Source organism: Cataglyphis hispanica, chromosome 8 (genome assembly GCF_021464435.1).
Source record: "Cataglyphis hispanica isolate Lineage 1 chromosome 8, ULB_Chis1_1.0, whole genome shotgun sequence".
Classification (NCBI taxonomy): Eukaryota; Metazoa; Arthropoda; class Insecta; order Hymenoptera; family Formicidae; genus Cataglyphis; species Cataglyphis hispanica.
In genome coordinates, this window is record NC_065961.1 from 8,083,871 (window position 1) to 8,099,428 (window position 15,558).

Genomic DNA, 15,558 nt, shown 5'->3' on the forward strand with positions numbered 1-15,558 from the left:
ATTTGAATTCCTTTTAAAATACGAGAAAATCAAATTTTTTATTCACCAGTGTTCCATTGATTATGAAGAAAAAAAAGATATTATTAATATAATATTAATTAATTTTTAAGTAGCATAAATAAAAGAAATAAAAATTATTAATTATTAATTATAAGGATTTTTTAAAATCATTTCTGTAGTGAATTGCAATTTGATAAATATGTAGTTGTTACTTCGTTTGACTTATTTGTATTTCAAACCATTATATCAAGACTTGATAATTGACAATTATCTCATACATTTTGTGATGTAATTCACATAAAAACATTTTAATTTTTCTTTAAAAATATGCATATGTGTATAATAAATTTTCAAATTAAAATAATTTTTATATATTTTAAATGCATTTTTTTTTTAATTGCGCCAAGCTATATTTAGAGACTTATTTTATTCTTTTTTTGAGAAAACAAAAACTAATATTTTTTAAACTTCAAGGAATACTTTTGTCTTTGTTGCAGATATAATTACACACACACAAACATATGTTATTTGAAATTATATTTAAATATATGTTATTATCTTAGAAATAACAAATTTATTATTTAGAATGCGTTTTAATAAAAAAAATCAAACATTCTTTATATAAATAAATGTACATGCGTGTGTAATATGCGTGTATATATGTCTTATCACATAGAGTTTTATCACCATGTTTACTTCTCATGTAGCATGTAGCTGGATATTGTATATATTTTCTTGCATCATGAAAATATCAGTAAAATATAAGATTCTGCGCTAGACTCAAATAACATCGTATAAAAATAATAAAATATTCGCAAACATTTTTTTATACGTGATAACCGTTAGATTTTTTAATTAACGTGTTTTAAATAAATGATTTTTGGTATAATATATGCACTGTCATGGACGAAAATTCATTCAGGTGAATTCTCGCATAACAAAACATAAAATATACACAGAAATTAATAAAAGAATCAAATAATCAATATATACAATTATATCTAAATACCATTTTTTTACTGTACACGATTATCTCCTGAAACCCTGAAGTAGTATTGCATTTTTTATGATGCATTCATTTTGTATATTTCAAGATTTTTTCAAATTATACAGTCATAAACGTATCAATGTGTAGATATGATGCAAATTGCGATGCTTCAATATATTAGGCTCTATTCAGACAAACTAGAATGTAAAGGCGTAATTCAGAGAAAAATCAACCAATCACGCGTCTAGTAGGAAAAATGTAGTATCTGAATCTGATGCAAGTTTGTTTGGAGATAGACCCTTAAACTTGATTTGAGAGAGTGAAAACAAACATTGATCCATTCCCGACCATTTTCGACCAAAAGTGTTCAGCGCTATTCGGATAGAATTTTGCAGCCACAAGTAAATACATTGCGTTTAAGAATATTTTTGCTCGGTGCACATTTACGCATCGAGATATAATTGGGGAACAAAGTCGCAAATTTGCGATTAATAATCAAAAAGTATGGCTACCATGGGCGAGCCTCTTACTTTAGCAAGAGGTAAGTTTTGATCAGTCTCAATTAACGCTAATAAATTAGATGAAATTTTTGATAAATTATTACAATTATCATTTTTGTTCGTAGACGTCAAGAGATCTATAGAATTATTAGATAAATTACAGAAAGGTGAGCAATTTGAATACATAATAAAGCATTTTTTCATATATCCATCAATGTCTATTTTGTTTTATAATATTCTATATTCAGGAGGTGAAGTTCCTACAACAAAATTGGCTGCTTTACAGAAAGTATTACAAAGCGATTTTCTTAGTGCAGTGCGGGAAGTATATGAACATGTATACGAAACTGTTGATATTCAGGTATAACTGTTGTTGTTTCAAATGTTGGCAGATATCTTATTGATATTATAATCATCATTATTTTGTCAAAGGGTTCACAGGATGTACGTGCATCCGCGACGGCAAAAGCGACCGTTGCTGCTTTTGCAGCCAGCGAAGGTCATGCTCATCCACGTGTGGTCGAATTACCAAAAACAGAGGAAGGACTTGGTTTTAATGTAATGGGAGGTAAAGAACAGAATTCGCCAATTTATATATCTCGCATTATCCCTGGTGGTGTTGCCGACAGACATGGTGGCTTAAAACGTGGAGATCAACTTTTATCTGTTAATGGAGTTGTTAGTAAAATTTTTTCTTTTTTTTCTTTCAAACATTGGAAATAAGATATTTTAATAATAAATTTTTTATATTTGTTTCAGTGTGTTGAAGGAGAAAATCATGAAAAGGCAGTAGAATTATTAAAGCAGGCACAAAATTCTGTAAAATTGGTAGTGCGGTATACTCCACGTGTTTTAGAAGAAATGGAGTTACGTTTCGATAAACAAAGAGCTGCTCGTAGACGTCAACATATGCAATAAATATTAAAAATGTGCAAAATATTTAATTATAATTGTTAAGGATATGCAAATTATCAATATTATTGTATCCATAAATTTTAATTTACTTGTTTTCATAATCATAGTTTAGCTAGCTTGCAGCATTCTAATTCAATTGTATTTATATTCTCATTCATCAATAAATGTTATCTGTTATCTATATATTTTTAACAATTCTTTATTCCATGATCAATTTTATAATATGCAAAGCAATTGTCTCAAGTTTTATGTAGAATTCAACTAATCTACTTGATATACAATATTAAAACCATCTTTTGCTGTTTGCTATATAACAAAAAAATTACTCTTAGATTTTACAAATAAATATAATATAAAAATATCGCGCAATTTATACGTTCATTGTTATAAGGCATTGCGCTTGATTGCGCTAGCGTTTGCGCAGTAATCTCATTCCAATCAACAAGCCATCATCCTTTTATAAAAGCAGGGGACGTGGGGAGCGAGTGAATCAGTGGATCTAAAGCTAGGACGAAATTAGCAGGAAGCCATGATACAGAACGCAGCAACGGCAACGTTTATCGCGCGGGAAAAATTGACACGATAGCCAATCAATCTTTTGATTCTATGGAAAAGTTGCAAGTTGATTGGCTACCGTGTGACCAATCACCGCATCGCCTTTTGCCGCGCGGCAAGCGTGCCGTGTTCTTTGGTCCAGTTTACATTGATATACTTTATCACTGATATATATATATATATATATATATATATCACTTGATCACTATGCTTTACATATCAAGTATTACACTGGCGAATGATAGCCGTTTGTCTGAATGGAATGGAAGAACGGAATGGTTGTGATTGGTCATACGGTATTAGTACAAATATATCGATGTAAACTAGGTCTATGTCCTATACACAGAGCAACATAATGATTAAAGATGTCGCTGCATTAGCAGCCTCATATAGGTTTCCGTTCTAGATTTGTGTAGTGTGCGGCGGGTTGCCGGCTGCCATCTTGCACCTCGCTCGTTTGAGAAGCCGGCCGCCCTCAAAAATCCGAAGTTTTACGCGTTTGCGCGGCCTCAGCTGCTCCGTGAGCAAGTTTTGTGCATTCGCAACGAATTCAAGAATCCATCGTATTTAATCCGATCAAGATTCGAGCCCGGAATGCTTTAGGTGAGTCCAAAATAATCCTACATCAATTGCTCGATCGTGATGGCGTGTGATTTACTGGATACATGTGTGTACGTGCCTTGTGCCTCTTGCATGTGCGTGCTTTTGCTCCGGCTTGGCCGGTAGGTAGGTAATCTCTTCAAGGTAGACTCTAATCATGGATACAAAAATACTTGTATCTTTATATGTACGATTTTTTCATATGAATACTGCGACCATTCAACGAACGTTGGATGTATCTAAGGTACTAACATTACAATCGATAAGGGAAAATATTGAAATAACGTATTTTCTTCTTTTCTCTGTCTTTCTCTTTTTTATTACTTATTATTAATTAATAATGACTCGGATTTATGTTTTAATTGCAAATTTTTATCTTGCCTTTTATAATTTTAAATACAAATACATTTATTGCATAGTGTTTTTTAATCATAGCAAAATTTATCAATTATGTTTGGAGATTCAAATTTTTTTAAGATTCTGTAAAATACATGTCTATTTTTAATTAAAAAAAAAAATATATATATACGTATATTTTGAAATATATTGTCTGAAATATAAATACTATTCCGTCAATGTATATATTAGAACATTAAAAAATGGATTTGTCAAATTGTTTGTTATACGCTTATCTATTTAATTGTTTTATCATTCAAAAATATTATTCTACTTTATTTTTTTTTTATGGAGATACAAGCTTTGCTCTCAATGTAAATTATATAAATTGTTTAGGTTTATTACTGCTCTCACATGTACGTAGCTGGGTGAGCAGAAGAGACAAAGTCATTAATAGCTGTAAGTTTGGAACAGATAGTCGAGACAGTATATCATTCATCAAGACGCTTATCGATAATAATATTTCCGAGAGAATGGCTTTACCTAGTAGAGCGCGAGTCTATGCCGATGTAAATTCACATAAACCAAGAGAATACTGGGACTATGAATCTTATGTTGTCGATTGGGGGTAAGCTATATCACATATCAGAATATCATTAGTATTGTTAATATTGTTATACATTATTTCATTTACTTTTATTTTTATTTTTTGATATAGGCAACAAGATGATTACCAGTTAGTAAGAAAATTGGGCAGGGGTAAATATAGCGAAGTATTTGAGGCCATAAATGTTACAAACAATGAAAAATGTGTCGTAAAAATATTGAAGGTGCAAATAATATATTATTGTTATATGTTTGATGAGTATTTTACACAAAACAACAGAAAATTAAAATTTATAATACTAATATTGTTAATTTTTATTTGTTGTAGCCTGTAAAAAAGAAGAAAATAAAAAGGGAAATAAAAATTTTAGAAAATCTTAAAGGAGGGACCAACATAATTACACTCCAAGCAGTTGTCAAGGATCCAGTTTCTAGGACACCAGCTTTGATTTTCGAACATGTTAACAACACAGATTTCAAGCAATTATACCAGACGCTAACTGACTACGACATAAGATACTACCTCTACGAATTATTAAAAGTGCGTGTATTGTTATAAGTGCAATGGAATCAAATATCAATCCAATTGATTCTTCGAGATTATTGGTTTATAATAGATGTAGGTGTATACAGGTCCAGGAAGAATTCAGAGATACTGGATTATGTGTTTTCATATTTCTCGTTAATATCAAGGATATTATGAGATTAAATTGAGTTTTATTGTTTAATTTTATCTTTTATGCAGCGTTTCTGCATTTTTGCAAGATTTTGCTACTTTGGATGAACATGAAGACTATTCACATGTTTTATCTTTCAAGTGATAAAGTAATTTATCTATAAATTTTTCAATAATTGATAGCTTTATATAATGTTTTTCCTTCTTTCTCTCTTCCTTCCCATTCCTCCTTTTGTGTCCATAATTATCAATATTGTTATTGCTAACAATGTTTTTTTTCTGTAACAATATTTAAGATATTGATAGTTAAAAATTACAATTAACATATATAAATTGTAATTTGTATATCTAATGGTTTTATATCCAATTTATTCCTTTTCCTTTTTACAATGTAGAGTAATTTTAAATATATGATTTCATTCTATTGATGAGATTTTATTAAAGCAAAGATGAACATGTGAGGGAAATACTTTCTTTTTCATCTTACTAGTCAAAGATTTTTTGAAATTCAGCATTTTTTTTTTTTTTAAATTTTTGAACTCTTGTGAATATTTATTGTAAGTAATATATAATGGTAGTAGGTCTGGATATCATGTTCGTTCCATTGTCTAATCGCAAATGCAGAGATAAAAATATTTTCTAACGTTTAACATAATTGTTTTTGTTTTTTTTCTATACAGGCACTAGATTATTGTCACAGTATGGGAATTATGCACAGAGATGTGAAACCGCACAATGTTATGATAGATCATGAAAACCGAAAGTTACGATTAATCGACTGGGGACTAGCAGAATTTTATCATCCTGGTCAAGAGTATAATGTACGAGTAGCTTCCCGCTATTTCAAAGGTCCGGAATTACTTGTAGATTATCAAGTAAGTATTGCAATATAAAAATATAATCGAAAAAGGAAATTGAGTGAAAGAAAAAATTGGCTGGATCATTTATGTGGGTGTATTATATTTATATACATATAACTTTAAACTTCACCTCGTATTATGGGTTAATGAGAAATATTTTTCGATACTTTGCAGATGTACGACTATTCATTAGATATGTGGTCGTTGGGTTGTATGCTCGCGAGTATGATATTTAGGAAAGAACCGTTCTTTCATGGACATGATAATTATGACCAATTAGTTCGAATTGCAAAAGTTCTTGGGACTGAGGAATTATTTGAATATCTGGACAAGTATCATATTGAATTAGATCCTCGTTTCAACGATATCTTAGGTCGACATTCGCGTAAACGTTGGGAACGTTTCGTACATTCGGAAAACCAGCATCTAGTATCGCCCGAAAGCTTGGATTTTCTTGATAAACTCTTACGCTATGACCACTATGAGAGATTAACTGCGCGCGAAGCAATGGAACATCCTTATTTTTGTAAGCATATATATATAAACAGAAATATCTAGGCAATGTGTATTTTTTTAGAATTTATCTTTGCGAATGTGTACATGCGCGCGCGCATATCATCTGAGAAGAATGTATTTATCGAAATATCGAAGCAAGAAAAGAAATTTCAATTAATACAATTGCGCATTTATATTATATATTATACACTGTGAAATCATGTCAAATGTATTTTTCTGCTTAACTATTTTTTTTCTAGATCCTATAGTAAAAGAACAAGGTCGGTTGACCATGGTGTCATCATCACCTACTCCCATGACAGGCTCAGTGCCTGTAGGTGAGTAGCGGCCCAGGTAATGTCACCACTTTAAACTACCTCTAATTCTATACTCTAATTGGCATAATTATAATATAATTAACTTATACATATATCAGATATTAAAAATTTAATACTGTAAAATATGTTTCTCTTATTTCATCAAGAGTTGTGTTCTTAAATATGTATCTTCTCTTTTCTCTTTTCCAAAATTGTTATTTTTAGCATTTTATATCCTTGTCATCATGACAGATTTATAATAATATATCTTACGAAGCAATTGCATTCGCCTGTATAAATTTTTATGCATACTACCGCATTCAAACAGATGTAATCGCGAATGTTGTTTGCACTTTACATTGAAATAACTTGTATTTAATTAAGGTAAAAGGAGTATGTAAGTTGTAAATACATTATTACAAATAGAAAATATTGATTACACATATACATTGTTCATTTGTTGTATTAGCTCATCTCGTATATTAATGATAAATTGTATATATATATATATATATATATATATATATATACACACACACACACAGTGGCACATGATTCTGCTTATAAGCCTCTAAACCCTTGGTTTTGTGCCATCCTATAGCGCGCTTTTCTTCTAATATATTATATTTTAAAAGAAAATCTTATCAGTTTATTTATTGGGAAATGTTATATGGAAGTTTCTCTAATGGAGAATACAATATTATATAAAGTACAACACTCCATTCTGCATTACAAATGGTTCGAATCATTTGATTAGAAAAAAGAGGCAAATATTTCTTTGCCTTAATAAGTTAATCAAACATATGATTGGAAATATGTGTAATGCCGAATGGAGAGAGGACATTTTCAAAGGAATACTTTCCAAAAATAATGAATTCATTATATTATTTTCCCATTTATATTAAATATAAAGGAAATAATAGAGAGACATCTTGTATATTGATATAGATCGTGCGACACATTGATATTAGTAAAAGGTCCCATGTCAAAGTGATGTTTTAACTAGGAGATTATTACAGATCCTCGTGGCGTAACAATGAGCGCTGTATCGATTCATGGGACAAACGGATTGGAAAGCATGGAAGAAATTGGAAGCGGGTGTTTGACCCTTTCAGAAGAACTGCCTCAAGTAATCTTATAAGTTCAGCAATTCTGAACCTCAACAATCCAATTTCCAATCTACTACAAAATATTGCAATGCAGCAGCAGATATTTCATATTGCCAAGTATATTCTTCTCCATACGAGAATCATTCTGATTTGTACGGCTTGATCGATGATCCCATCGTTAAGACTGAATCTATCTAATTTCGCTTTGTCTCTTTCAAAAATGTATAACCACTCGAAATTTGCGATGTACTTAGTGTATTACGGAAGATTAGGATTCTGGCACAAAATCTATCACATGAGAATACATGCTCCGTCCATATAGGCCGGTGTGCATGCGATATCAAAAACAACGGGTCGCTCATTTCCGTTCTACGATTCGCGATGCGTTCCCATTATATCTATTATTTTTTCCGATGTTGCTATTATTATCATATTTTTGGCAGATCTATAAATGCATAAAGATGCAGCTAGATTCACTTATTTGATGAAAAATGATTATTTGTGGTTACACAATACGTGCAGTGGTGGAAATTTTAAACAAGCCACCTATTTGCATTCACATACACTCATGTACACAGATACACAAATAAACATATACACAGTCATACTTATACCTTAGGCCATTCGGTTTAGTACTTTTAACAATGATAAAAAAAAAAATGTTCGTTTATATCTGATACCACAATAGTTGAATAAAATGTTTGTTATAGCCAAGTACTCTTTGTGCTTTGTGAATACCTGCTCTGTGCATCCAGCGCATACTACCATTGTTATTATTCAATGAGAATGAGAATCGAAAAATCATCGATCTGGAAATGCGTCGTAAGAAAATTTGCTATACGTATGTTATAATATAACAACATTTTTCTATTAATAAAAAGTGATTTAAATTAAAAGCAAGTTTTACATAAAGTCTGTTAGTTATCGCGCGCAAATTCACAAGCACCTTAAACATTTGGCACAAAGCCTATAAATATTATTGACATATATGCTAGTACAAAAAACTTTATGTATATACATATACTAATACATACATCACATACATATATATGTATGTGCATATTTATGAACTCGACTTTTCTGTATGTTGATAAATCTAACAATAACTTACACTAGAATTTGTTTTCCATGTTTCCAAAAAATTGCCTTGTATTTTTTGTTATGTGCATTGAATATATGAATTATTCTAAATGTATATTGTAAAGTCAATTCATGTATAATATACATTCAAGAGAATTTACACATCAGACGAGACATACTTGTAAAGAATGTATATGATACTCTGTTGTATACTGTATCTTTTTTGTATAATTTTTCAAGGATTTATCAGTTCCTATATGAATATGTATTAAAATTAATCAATTGCCATTTATATTCTCATGCATTAAAAACAATGCTTAACATCAACCTATCCTGATAAAAATATAAATGAGTGTTCTATATGATTAGTTAAATAATAACTTTGTTTCTCTGATTGCTGCTACACTATTTTCGTTTTGTTATATAATATATATAATTCAAACAATACATTCATGAACACACAACATATACAAACACATATACAGGTTAATAAGAATATAATATGCATACATGTTATAATAAGCATATGTTGCTATACATATAGCATATAAATATGTAAAAAAAGAGATACTACATATGCTATATGAATAGCTACATAAATATATGTTTATTTTGTTCATTTTTATATTGTCACATGTGCTACATCAAATATCAACATTTTAATATATACATGAATGTGTAACTGAAAATTCCTTTTATTTGGCAAAAACGACGCGTATAATACAGATTCAAGGTCTTACCTGTTTTAAATTATAAATACATTAAGTTGACATCAATAATCTTTAATTTAGTTTTATGAAAAAAGAGGAATGTGGAATAATAATCGCTACATAAATAAACAAATATTAGTTTAAAAATATGAAAATACAATGAAATGTTGCTAATAGAAATATTATACTAAAAATTTTGGCTATAATATTTTTCTATAATATGCTATAAAATATTAAAATATGCAATTTATTTTGAGAGAGGCACAATGAATCAGAATTGTTTCAGATACTTTATCTTCTTAAAGGTTAATATTTTGAACACATTTAAACAATTTTTATGTAAAAAGAGGACAATAAAAAATTGTTTAAATGTATTCAAAATATCCTCCTTCTTTTAACTCTTTATCTCAATTTTTCCTTCTCCCTGCCAATCTTTTTTTTTTATATGGAAGGATTGTAAGATAAAATCATATGCTATTATTTTTCATATCCTTTACATCTTATTGCTCTATAGTTTAAGTTTGCAAATAAATATTTTTACTACTTTAATACATTATTTTCTTATATATAAAAATATATTTTAAGCATGCCATAAAAGTAGATTAAAACATGACAATAAAACTTGTGCAAAATTATATTAATTTAAATGTGTACTGATGTGCAAAATGCATATAATTAGTAACGCATTTAATTTTTGTGATATCTCTATATCGAATATACTAGTAAATAATTTATTTATATAATCTCCAATAATGATATAAAGAAAATTCTCTCCCTCTCTTTCCGATTTTACAAATATAAAACATTTGTCCACACGCAATGTGTGTGGATGTGATGTAACAATTTTCTATAATATTGCTCGTTTTATTATATATATATATATATATATATATATATATATATATATATATATATACACAATAAAAAGGATTAAATAATATATTATAATAAAATTAAAAAAAGATTGACATAAATATATAATTTTTTTCCCGAACAAAAATATCAATCCAACGCATTGTCTTTTACTATCAAAGATGAGTTAAAATTATCAATTCTAAGGCTGTATTCCAAAATTCACTGCCAGTACTGGAAATCTATATTTCACATAACTAAATATATTATACATTTCTAATACTGGCAATGAATTTTGGAACATGGCCTAATTATTATCTATTTTATATAAATAATATAGTATACTTTGGATAATTTTATCGGCGTGGTTCGAACATGTTCAATGTGTTTAAACGCATTCCCAAGCATAAGTGTATATTAGTCGAATATATATATATTAAAATTAAATATAACATAACCGAAATCGACTAAAACAATAGCTCTGCACAAAGCTGTTCTTTATTTCTTTTTTTCTTTATTCTTTATTCTTTTTTTATTATATGTAGACATGTAATCTGACAATCAATTCTATTTTCACGCCGTATGACGTGATTTTAACTTTTTGCTGCACCGTTATCTTGGTTGTTCATCCGTTACATTAGCTTATTTAGCTTGTCAATCCCCTTTCTCCTATGTTCTCAATCCTGTTGCAAGTGGCATACACTCCGTCTAGATATTTCCTATATTTATGGTCAATTGTGCTGTGTTGTCAATAGCGTGTCATAATAACTGATTTCGCAAAAAACTTATTTTAATTAAATTAATTTTTTTTATTAAAATATGAATGAAATAGAAAGCCTGCGACAAAGAATTTTAGAACTCGAAAATGAATTAAAAAAGAAAGATAAAAATGCGGCAACAACGAGAGAAAAGATCGAACATATGTCAGAAGAAGTAGTGGATTCAAATCCATATAGGTAAATTTAAAAATATTTTTCACTGTTTTTAATCATTTATGTATATGTTGCTCTGTAAAATCAATTTTACAAAGTTAATTTTTATAAATCGATTTTTTATAAAAACGTTACTTTATTTTTTGTAAAAAAAGGCTGTACAAAAAATTTGCCTCTACATGTAAGCATCCAATATACACAAATACACAATAAATTCTCTCACAATAAATTCTGAATAACATTAAAAAATATATATATATATTTAATATATATATATATATATATATATATAATCTTATATCTTTCTCTATGTAATTAATATTTTATTAAACACATATATATATATATATATATATATATATATATATATATATATATATATATATATATATATATATATGTGTTTAATAAAATATTAATTACGTAGAGAAGAGATATAAGATTTTTAATATATATATATATATATATATATATATATATATATATATATATATATTTATTATATAGAGAAGATATATGTAATATATAAGATTTTAATATACAAGAAATTTTTGTAATAACTGCACATTTTTTATTATTTTTATTCCAGTCGATTGATGGCATTGAAGCGTATGGGTATTGTTGAAAATTATGAAAAGATACGAGAGTTAACCATTGCTATAGTTGGAATTGGTGGTGTTGGTAGTGTAACAGCAGAAATGTTGACAAGATGTGGTATCGGAAAAGTAAAGAAATAGTAATATTATTTATTGTATGTTAATAATGATAAATCACTGTGTAATATTATAATGTTTCAGTTGATATTATTTGATTATGATAATGTAGAACTTGCAAATATGAATAGACTATTTTTTCAACCACATCAAGCAGGTCAGAGCAAAGTAGAAGCAGCAGCAAATACTTTGCATTATATAAATCCTGATGTGGAAATTGAGGTGCACAATTATAATATTACAACTATTGATAATTTTTCAGATTTCATGAATACAATAAGGTATAAATTTACAAATTTCTTTAATATTCGATTTTATAACACATTTGTGCATATTAAATATCTTTTTTAATTATTATATATTTTATGATTAATTACAATTCGCATTTTTGTAGTACTTCCAGCTTAAAAAATGGACCAGTTGACTTGGTATTGAGCTGTGTCGACAATTTTGAAGCTCGTATGGCAATTAATACCGCATGTAATGAACTGAATCAGAAATGGTTTGAAAGTGGCGTTTCCGAAAATGCTGTTTCTGGTCATATCCAATTCATTGTGCCTGGTGAAACAGCCTGTTTTGCAGTAAGATCTCTATTACGTATAAATTGGCTATTGGATCATACAAAATACACGTGAATTGTTAAAAAATATATATTGCAATTATTTTATTGTTAAATTTGAATTTTTAGTGTGCTCCACCTTTGATCGTAGCATCTAGTATCGACGAGAAAACTTTGAAACGTGAAGGTGTATGTGCTGCATCATTGCCTACCACTATGGGTATAGTGTCAGGTTTTTTGGTGCAGAACACTTTAAAATTCTTACTAAAGTTTGGACAAGTGTCTTACTATTTGGGTTACAATGCTATGGAAGACTTTTTTCCTACAATGACTTTAAAACCTAATCCAAATTGCGATGATGCACATTGTAGACAAAGACAAAAAGAATATGCACAAAAACCAAAAAGTCAACAAAAGCCAAGCAAGATTATAGAAGAAAAAGCTATACATGAAGATAATAAATGGGGTAAGTGAAAAGAAATTATAATCTTTTTTTGAAATATATTTGTATTTTTGCATCTCTCTTAGCTAAATATTTTTTTGGTAGGAATTTCATTAGTCGATGAACAAAATGAGCAACCAGATGAAACAACATCGACTTCAGGTGTACGATATGCCTATACTATTTCTACACCTACTCATGTTACCAATTTAGAAAGAGAACAAACTGTTCCTGAATCTACAGGAGCAAGTTTAGAAGAATTAATGGCAGAGATGAAATCTATTTAAAAATAGTGCAATAAAAATTCACATATTCCATACTTGAAATATTTTTTAATTTTATATTCGATATCAAATATATAAATGAATTGTACTTTTATTTTAATTATTTATAAATGTAACTCTTTTTGTTGCAAAATGATTTTAATGTATGTATAATGTGATATATTTTACGTAAATAAAACATTTAACAAATAAAAAGTAAAGAAAAAGATATTATATGCATACATTATAAATTTTTTGCATTGTGTAATCTGTTATATTCTAGAAATAATTATAATGTATTAAATAAAAAAATTTCAAATAGAAAAATATTTTTTATATAAGCTATATATAACTGGTTTTTATTAATTTATTAATTTATGTTTCAAGATATAAATCAATATGTATAAGTGTAATTTTGTTACAACCTTTTTATATATATTAAAGGATAATATATAAACAACATAAAGATAAAATTATATGTCAAACTTTTCAAAGCATATAGATGGCCCTTCTTCTTCATACTCTTCTCTTGTTATCAAAAGATTTGAAAACATTGTGTCTTGTGAAAGTTGTTTCCCACCAAACCATGCATTAGTGATTGGACTAAAAATAGAAAAATATTTATTAGTATTTATAAGTAGGCTTTTCACACTATAACACAAATGGCAATAGAATATATAAAATACTTTTGTGGTAAATAGACGTTTACAGCATATTCTGTTGGAGCTAAACTTCTAATTTCTTTGTAAATTCTGTCCTTAAATCCTGGAAATTTTGCATTACCACCAGTTAGAATAATATTAGATAGAAAATGAGGCCATGTTTCTTCGTCGCAAGCTTTTATGGAATCTATAACAGCTTCGGAAATACCCATTTGTCGGATACCAATATCAGATGGATGGAATAATATTTCAGGTATAGCAAATCTCTCATTAGTCAAACGTAATGTTTGTTGCTCATTAGATGGTCCTGGATCCTTAAGATATCCACGACGTAGAGTCGTATAATCTGGCAAAACATAATCCTTAGCAATAGTATTTTTTTCCAACTTACATTTGGCCCGTTCCATATCTTTAAAGAAATCTTGAGACACAAAACAACAATCTTCTTTCACTTGATTAATTACATATGTTTCATCCATAACGTGCAGCTGACGATAAGACAATATCTCTTTCAGGTGATTTGTTAAAAGTTTACCACCTACATCTATTCTTCGAATCCCTTCTTTTACTTTTGAATCATTGATGTAGGGTATAATATGCGTAAAACTGTAACCGCTATCTATTACTATGCAACATTTTGTACTAGGATTTTCGGATCTGTAATTATAACATGAAAGACTCGCTGCGTTTATCCTCAGGAGACTGTGACATTCGTATTCCTCAAAAAATATTTCTGTCATAGCTTCTTGTATGCTTGGAAAATTAAACATAGGTTCTGTCACTATCACAGACAACTGATTTAAATTCACCGAACAAGATTCTTTCGAAAATATATAATCCCATAAAGTTTTTTGAATATCCCAATTCACCAGATAACCTTTCTGGAAAGGTAACATGTAAAACAATCCAGAAGCATCTCTACATTCTTCGATTTGATTTCCAATGAAAGGTCTACGACGTTCGCTCTTTGCTTTCATTATACAATTTGGAATTAATCTAAAATATTTTCATTCATTATTGATAATAGAGTGCATATTGAAGATGAATTTGTATATTTTGATATACTTACTTAGGTGTTTCATTGGATAAACCAGCTTTCGCCATGTAAGCACCGTTATCGAGAATAAAAGTGGAGTTACTCATATTTAAAAAAATATCATAAATGTAATTTCAAATAAATAAGTTTTGATTTTGTATGTCTGTCAACCGGTAAGTTTCTCTGGTTGTTTATATCTTTAGATTCATCTCACATTTATATCACAAAAAAGATCGAACCAATCACGAGCGTTTTGCCAATTCCGCATGCGCATACATTATGCACTATGAAATTGCACCAACCAGAGAACTCAATACTCGATTGGGATTGGTCAATTTCCTTATACTTATGT

General features: G+C 28.7%; 4 protein-coding genes across 7 annotated transcripts; 3 read left to right on the plus strand and 1 right to left on the minus strand.

The window, feature by feature from the left end:
- Positions 1 to 1,282: 1,282 nt before the first annotated feature.
- LOC126851715 (protein lin-7 homolog C) lies at positions 1,283 to 2,586 on the plus strand. Of its 2 annotated transcripts, XM_050595958.1 has the most exons (5): positions 1,285 to 1,529; positions 1,614 to 1,655; positions 1,737 to 1,849; positions 1,921 to 2,166; positions 2,248 to 2,586. In XM_050595958.1, the coding sequence occupies exons 1-5, from the start codon at positions 1,493 to 1,495 to the stop codon at positions 2,404 to 2,406; spliced, it is 597 nt and encodes a 198-aa protein (XP_050451915.1). In that variant the 5' UTR covers positions 1,285 to 1,492; the 3' UTR covers positions 2,407 to 2,586. The 2 variants fall into 2 exon arrangements, with proteins under 2 accessions (XP_050451913.1, XP_050451915.1); XM_050595956.1 differs by having other exon boundaries at positions 1,283 to 1,529; positions 1,614 to 1,849.
- A 796-nt stretch (positions 2,587 to 3,382) lies between these two features.
- On the plus strand, positions 3,383 to 8,674 carry LOC126851757 (casein kinase II subunit alpha). 3 transcript variants are annotated; one of them, XM_050596049.1, is made up of 8 exons: positions 3,383 to 3,561; positions 4,291 to 4,522; positions 4,613 to 4,724; positions 4,829 to 5,041; positions 5,857 to 6,051; positions 6,211 to 6,562; positions 6,792 to 6,885; positions 7,868 to 8,674. In XM_050596049.1, exons 2-7 carry the CDS (start codon positions 4,428 to 4,430, stop codon positions 6,875 to 6,877), a joined length of 1,053 nt encoding a protein of 350 aa, XP_050452006.1. In that variant the 5' UTR covers positions 3,383 to 3,561; positions 4,291 to 4,427; the 3' UTR covers positions 6,878 to 6,885; positions 7,868 to 8,674. The 3 variants fall into 3 exon arrangements, with proteins under 3 accessions (XP_050452006.1, XP_050452005.1, XP_050452007.1); XM_050596048.1 differs by having other exon boundaries at positions 3,556 to 3,684; XM_050596050.1 differs by having other exon boundaries at positions 3,556 to 3,684; positions 6,792 to 6,869.
- A 2,614-nt stretch (positions 8,675 to 11,288) lies between these two features.
- Positions 11,289 to 13,737, plus strand: LOC126851760 (ubiquitin-like modifier-activating enzyme 5). Its single transcript, XM_050596053.1, has 6 exons — positions 11,289 to 11,555; positions 12,121 to 12,256; positions 12,329 to 12,525; positions 12,639 to 12,825; positions 12,933 to 13,269; positions 13,351 to 13,737. The coding sequence occupies exons 1-6, from the start codon at positions 11,419 to 11,421 to the stop codon at positions 13,530 to 13,532; spliced, it is 1,176 nt and encodes a 391-aa protein (XP_050452010.1). The 5' UTR covers positions 11,289 to 11,418; the 3' UTR covers positions 13,533 to 13,737.
- Positions 13,738 to 13,850: 113 nt separating this feature from the next.
- LOC126851761 (actin-related protein 6) lies at positions 13,851 to 15,393 on the minus strand. The gene is made up of 3 exons (XM_050596054.1): positions 15,240 to 15,393; positions 14,195 to 15,166; positions 13,851 to 14,111 (listed from the first exon to the last, which is right to left on the minus strand). Exons 1-3 carry the CDS (start codon positions 15,311 to 15,313, stop codon positions 13,982 to 13,984), a joined length of 1,176 nt encoding a protein of 391 aa, XP_050452011.1. The 5' UTR covers positions 15,314 to 15,393; the 3' UTR covers positions 13,851 to 13,981.
- Positions 15,394 to 15,558: the final 165 nt, after the last annotated feature.